Below are 3258 nucleotides of genomic sequence, written 5' to 3'. Positions count from 1 at the left end.
TCTCTCTCTCTCTCTCTCTCTCTCTCTCTCAGCTTAGCTGAAGAGTCAACAAGAGAGTATACTGTCTGAATGGTGTCCTTGTTATTGTCTCCTACCTTTTTCATGGGATCTTTTTAATATTTCTTATGGCAGTCCTCTAATTATGCCATTTTACTCCTCTTTTGACTGTTCATCAGTCTCTTTCCCCGGATGATTAGGAGGAGGGAAAGAACAAAAACTAGCTTTTGCCACAGAAACACAAGTGGAGAAAAAAAAAGTACTGCAATTAGGAATGGAGTCAAGTTTACCAACTCTGTTAGTCGTTTTTGAAGTTCACATTAGTCGAAGTTGGCAATTTCACGAGGAGTACTGACACATTTCCATGGACGCATATCCCCTAAATACTTTGGTCAAGCGAGAAAGCTTGAATGCCATATTTACGTGCTATGCACGAATATCACCGTTCTTTTTGCCCCTAGAACCAGTCCTCCAATTTTTCTCAAAGAGCTCAGAAACCCCTTCAAATGCCTCCTTTCATTTTACTAGAATCGAATTATTGCGTCACAGAAAGAACTCAGCAGTTTGGCATACACGTAGAGCCGACATATGATTTGATATGAGTCGCTGTTTAGCTTTACCAATCAAAGTATGATCGTATGCTTTCTAGTTCCATCAAGTATTTACGCTGTACTTCTGCTTCTGATCTTACCGTAAACACTTCTTATGTCTCTTTGTCCCTCTTTTTGAGCAGAAAATTTGTTTTAATTAGCCTCTCAGAGAAATCAGCAGATGAGAAGGTTGCTGATACAGCTGCTTCACCAAAGGTGACCCAAGAGAGCCTCACTTCGCTATCACAACACAAGATGCCTCGGCCGATTGGGAAAAATATCAAATGCTTACCAAGTCCATTCATGCAATTCCATTGCAGCTTATTTAAATTCTCATTTCTTGTCTGCTCATTGTATCTGCAGCATTTGCTTGATGTAGAACAAATCATCAAAATGGAGTACTTTCGAACCGACACAAAGATCACTTCATGCGTCGCACGTCAGATAATGTGAGATGTGAGTCTACCATTTATTTTGTTGAAAATATGTCTTGAGTTTGAGCTTTTAAAAAAGTCCGATCTAAATAAGTTTCCAAGTTTGAGTAGGTTTCCTAGTTTGGATCCAAATGTATATATACTGGTTTTTGATTTTTGCCCAGCAGTGAGGAGATGAGCTTTTGGCCATAACAACCACTTATGCGGTGTGTTTGTGAATTATATCTTAAAAGAAATTGCAAGTATTTTGAAGCCAATAAATCTTGGAATAAAATTTGTAAATTTCATTTTGAGATTGAGAAAATTGTTTCGCAAGGAAATGTGAGTTAAATCCTGTGTGAATTATCGGGTGAAATTGAGAGCTAGGATATATTGAGGGCGTTTAAGTGACTTGAATGGATTGTAATCTCCCGTTGTACCATTTGATCTTTACTGGAATTCCTTGCCGCTCTTCTTGTGGATGAGGTCACACCAACCGAACCGGTATTTGATTTATTTCCTTCTATTCATATGTTTATTCGATCTCTTGTTTTTTGGTAGCACATTTCATTCTCAAATAAAAAAGACAAGTTTTCATTCTATCAAAAAACCTTAAAAATAGTTAAAGAAAAAGGACTAGATTTTGTAAATTTATGAAAACTAATGAACCTTATTATCTCAAAATTAGCATTTCCAATATAATCTCTTCCTAACGCAACGAAAGGCAACGCTCACGCTTCTCCATCCCACGAAATCCGTAACTACAGTTGAACGGCAATGCATGGTCAAAGAGGTTGATCCAATGAGAAGGCGCCACGTGTCTGTTCAAGAAATCCTAACTTGCCACGTGTCATGCTCTCCCTCATTTTTCTCCCTCAGCTATCAAATGGAGCTCTATATAAAGTGGCTGCTTAAAGTTCTGTTCAGAAGATCACGATCACAATCGTATCCATTTATCGAAGGAGAGTTTGATTTTGATTTTCACCAGAGAAAGATGGCTTATAGAGCAGCTGTGAGGATCATCTCTTATCTAAATTCCTCTTAGCTTCTTCATTTTCAGTGAATTTCTTATTTTGGTTTTCTTGATGTATAATGATCTTGTGGCTCTAGGGCTATTGGAGATCGATGCTGAGCCGAGCGGGAGCGAGCCACCACCGTTCGTTTGCGACGGCCACCAAACCCAAGATGTTCGCTGCGACAGCCAATGCCGCACATGCCAATCACCACCATGAGAGGTTTGCTCAATCGACGCAATTCTTGAAATCGTCTGTGCACGAGAGAGCACAAAACAACAATCCTCACGACTCGCCCGCGAGTGCTGATCAACCGTTTGCGCAGGAGCTTGATGATGAGGGGCGAGTACGCGCCGCTCGGGATGGTGCTCGCCATGGTGTTGGTGGCGATGATGATGGCGACACACACGGCCAAGCAGCAGCTGGTCCACTCGCCGGGAGTCAAGGTGAGCAAGAAGAAGCGAGAGACGGTGCCGGAAGTGGAGGACCCGGATGGCGTGATCAGCTCGGCCGACAAGTTTCTTAACAAGTCCTTCCTGAGGAAGGTGGCTCACATCCAAGAGGACACCCGCACGATCCCCGACCCCGTCCGTGCCAACCCTTACACCAAGTATGTTCAGCATCACTCATCTCTTTTTGTGCCGATTTTGGTACGAGAAGAAAAGTTCTAATCTAAGTATAACTTGGTGTCCAGTAGGCCTCGAGAGGCAGAGACACTGAAAATGGCGGGGGTGAATCCAGCACGCCATTGAAGGAAAGGACCCCATCAGGCACATCAACCATCCATTTCTTCTTCTTCGGATCCCAATCTGATCTTGTATATAGAAAGTATCTTGTTATCTATCTTTAAATTATCTACTTAGGGTTTGAGCCCTTTGGACAATCCCTATGTAAGGTTGGCCAACAATGGCTTCAAATATTCTTATTTGCCAATAAAAGCATAGCTAATTATTCAGTTCTGAGAATTAAATCGCCTTATGTCTCATCTCTACACGTTTTATGATGCACAATACATTTCTATGATGATCATTCATGTATAGTAATGATGGAAGGAGAAGGTTAGAGTTATGTGCTGTTTACACTTTACTATGTTTTAGTATAACCCGCAATGCGTTGAGCAGATATGAGGGATGAAATTGAGCCAAGCTGCTCGCAAGTAATTTGGGCTTGACACAAATATTACTCGGGATCGACTCGTCTGATTGTAATCAATTTGAGTTGAGTTGATCTCAAGCAAAAAAATTA

General features: G+C 41.3%; 1 protein-coding gene across 3 annotated transcripts; it reads left to right on the top strand.

Moving 5' to 3' along the window:
- LOC115687722 (uncharacterized) lies at positions 1–2968 on the top strand. 3 transcript variants are annotated; one of them, XM_030613370.2, is made up of 6 exons: positions 1–803; positions 951–1043; positions 1768–2012; positions 2111–2235; positions 2339–2623; positions 2708–2968. In XM_030613370.2, the coding sequence occupies exons 2-6, from the start codon at positions 1016–1018 to the stop codon at positions 2763–2765; spliced, it is 741 nt and encodes a 246-aa protein (XP_030469230.1). In that variant the 5' UTR covers positions 1–803; positions 951–1015; the 3' UTR covers positions 2766–2968. The 3 variants fall into 3 exon arrangements, with proteins under 3 accessions (XP_030469230.1, XP_030469239.1, XP_030469232.1); XM_030613379.2 differs by having other exon boundaries at positions 2–1043; positions 1880–2012; XM_030613372.2 differs by having other exon boundaries at positions 2–1043; positions 2711–2968.
- The last annotated feature ends 290 nt before the right edge of the window (positions 2969–3258 follow it).

Source organism: Syzygium oleosum, unplaced genomic scaffold, assembly GCF_021117445.2.
Source record: "Syzygium oleosum isolate NSW1041296 unplaced genomic scaffold, Sole_v2.1 Sole_v2.55, whole genome shotgun sequence".
NCBI classification, from domain to species: Eukaryota; Viridiplantae; Streptophyta; class Magnoliopsida; order Myrtales; family Myrtaceae; genus Syzygium; species Syzygium oleosum.
This window is presented reverse-complemented; position numbering and strand designations above follow the sequence as displayed.